Consider the following 2,853-nt stretch of genomic DNA (forward strand, 5'->3'; position numbering starts at 1 on the left):
CCCCCCCCCCCCCCCCCCCCCCCCTCTCTCTCTCCCCTGCCCGAACTTACTTGACCTAGTACACACATCTCTACTAGTGTTGGGCGCTAGGTCCCCGATTATTGAAAGCTAGGAATCGTAAGAATCGGACTTCGAACCCAATTACTTACTTTCTAATGATGTGATTTCTTCCGGTGGTTACCTAGTTGGCACCGAACATTTTCAGGATTTAAGACAACCTTGATTTCGGAACATTACGGGGAACCACCTTTTTAAAAAAAAATAACCTATTAAACAAAAGAAAAAGATTTTAATTATTAACGTAACTGGAAACCGTTGGTTTACGAAAAGGAGTCGGAACTTTTCTTCCGTAGTATTAATCGCGGGAATCGATTCCGGAATCGATTCTTTGCCCAGCTCTCTACTCTAGCGTTTTAAGAGATTTGGGTTTCTTTCCTCGTCTTGCCAGGCACATTATTTTCTCTCAATGTGGAGGACAGACACAGACATTCGTCTAAATTCATTTATTTTAACTAAAATGTATAAAATGATATGTTATGTCCACATTGGAATCCCAAATTCCCCATTACCCTGCACTTCTACTCTATCTAATCAACTTTAAGTGAGAGATCAGACCAGATAAGACATCTACTTCTTTTAATCCTTGCCTTGGTTAAAGTAAAACGGTTACCACCCAACTCCCACTCCCCACCCCTATCCCCCCTTCCCCACCCCCATTCCCCCAATCCCCATCCCCAACCCCCACCCACAACCCCTTGGAGCTCACTTGACCTAGTAGTATACATTCAGGGTCTCCACTCTGTAGTTCTGGGTGCTTTATGTTTCTTTTCTCGTGCTCTCGTTCTTCTGGACATATTTCCTCTCAATCAAAAAAACTGAAGCTTACCAGTTTGCCAACGATAATAACTATATATCTCCCCCCCCCCTCCCCTCCCAAACCACACCCCCAACCCTCTACCACCCTCCCCAATAGGGTTAGCGAGACGTACCCAGGAAGAGCTGGACTTCGGAAACTTCAGCGTCTTTGACGACCCCGCGCGGCCTTACTCCACCTTCAAGTTCACGTACACGCACCAGGAGTTCCAGCGGCTCTCTCAGCTGATGGAGTACAACACGCTCCTCTGTAGGGACATCATCTACGACAACATCAAAGTCTGCATCAAGCGACGCCGCAGATTCTCCATCCGACGCCCCTGCAAGAAGAACGACATCGCTAGGCTTAGTCTCAACAGCAGAGTGAAAGCGGAGAAACTTCTGGAATACATCAACATGGTGGAGGCGGTGAACAGAGAGGCCCAGAAGGAAGACAAGGATCATATTGATGGAGGGGCGGTGAAGTCAGCTCGGCCTTCAAGCTCTCCCGTTTTCTTCCCAGAGGAGGGTGGTAGAGGAGGAGGAGGACGTGAAGGGGACGATCACGACCAGGTGGAGATAAGGAACCCGAAACTCCAGAGGTCGACCGTGAGTCTTCGCGCCAATATGAGGAATCGAAACAAACGGTTAGACCTTCCAAACATGGATGAAGTCGATGAAGGAGTGGAGGAACAGGATGAGTCGTCCTCTGACTCGTCCTCATCGCGTCATCACCCTCCGGCGAATGGCAAAAAGACGCTCTCACGTTCTCGCCCTGTAAGCGCCTCCATGAAAGCTTCGTTCGACATGGCGTCGGATAAAGACGACAAACACAAAATCCCGGCCATGATCGAGAACCTTCGGATCGCTCGCAAAGACACGATCAATGACGAGAATGGCAACACTCAGAATGGTTCGAGCTCTTCAGAGCGAGCCAAATCGCCAAACTTGACCCAAACAACTGACAATCAGGCAGGTTCTCCACATCATGCTGCATTGCCAGCGGAGTCTAATGGAGAATCTTCTAACAGTAGCAACGGAAAATCGAACAATAACTCGGGCGAAGCGGCTAATTCTTCCAACGGTCGGCACGAACGTGCCAGAAACAGTTTTCCCGATATTGTCGTCATGGCCAGAAAAGCGTCTGCAGACCAAACAGAACACGACGTGAACCCGTTAGAAAAGTGGATAGACGCTGCTGAACGAGTCACCGACTTGTAGCGGGGACCCGGTTTGTTTTAGTCATCGTTTTACGACCCTTGCAACGCAACTAGATTATACAAGTGTCGTTGGTTAGAGGTGTTACAAGAGAGTAACCAACATGCAGAAAAAGAAGGAAGGCTGAGAAAAACAGATGATTGACAAGAAAGAAGGAGCAAACCATACCAGTCAGAGCACTCACTAACCACCACAGGCTCGGTTTTAAAATCTTATACATGAACAGTTTGTCTTTTATCGGTATTGGAATCCCGTTCCAGTGTAAGCAAGCGAAGACATGCAATATAAACTCAAGACAGTTTCAATAATTAATTATGAATGAAAACAAGTCCAAACCACAGAAATAGAATCGTCTCAATGTCAAACAGTTTGTGTAAAATATTGTTTTAAAGAGCTGATGTGTGGTCGACGCTTCTATACGATATGGTTGTGAATGCTGGACACTAACCGAAGACAGCGACAATAAAGCAAGAAGCACCGTGGTTTCCTAGGAGTTTGTTGTAGTTTTCATAGAAGGAAAAATTTTTTTTTTTTTTAAGATAGATCTAGTGAAAAGAAGCCCGCGTGAGCTTCTGACTTGTAAACAAATCAGTGAAAATGTGACAATAAATGCAAAAGTTCTCTTGAATCACCATAAAGACTCTGAACTTCTTGCTCTCACCGGATAAAATAGAAGACAAAAGAGACAAAGATAGATCAAGAATAACGTACGAAGAGATGTCCGGCAGATGGGGGACAGGTAACGAATTGGATGATAATTTAGTTGGGTGGGAAGGGGGGATT

At 46.1% G+C, this 2,853-nt stretch overlaps 1 protein-coding gene across 1 annotated transcript in view; it reads left to right on the forward strand.

Moving 5' to 3' along the window:
- Positions 1–2,702, forward strand: part of LOC101853921 (cytosolic phospholipase A2) — a gene marked incomplete at its 5' end in the record, with an annotated part of 3,060 nt that extends 358 nt beyond the window's left edge. The window contains 1 exon segment of the mRNA XM_005094922.3: positions 974–2,702. Coding sequence (XP_005094979.2) covers positions 974–2,073 — 1,100 coding nt within the window.
- Positions 2,703–2,853: the final 151 nt, after the last annotated feature.

Source organism: Aplysia californica, unplaced genomic scaffold, assembly GCF_000002075.1.
Source record: "Aplysia californica isolate F4 #8 unplaced genomic scaffold, AplCal3.0 scaffold00091, whole genome shotgun sequence".
Lineage (NCBI taxonomy): Eukaryota > Metazoa > Mollusca > Gastropoda > Aplysiida > Aplysiidae > Aplysia > Aplysia californica.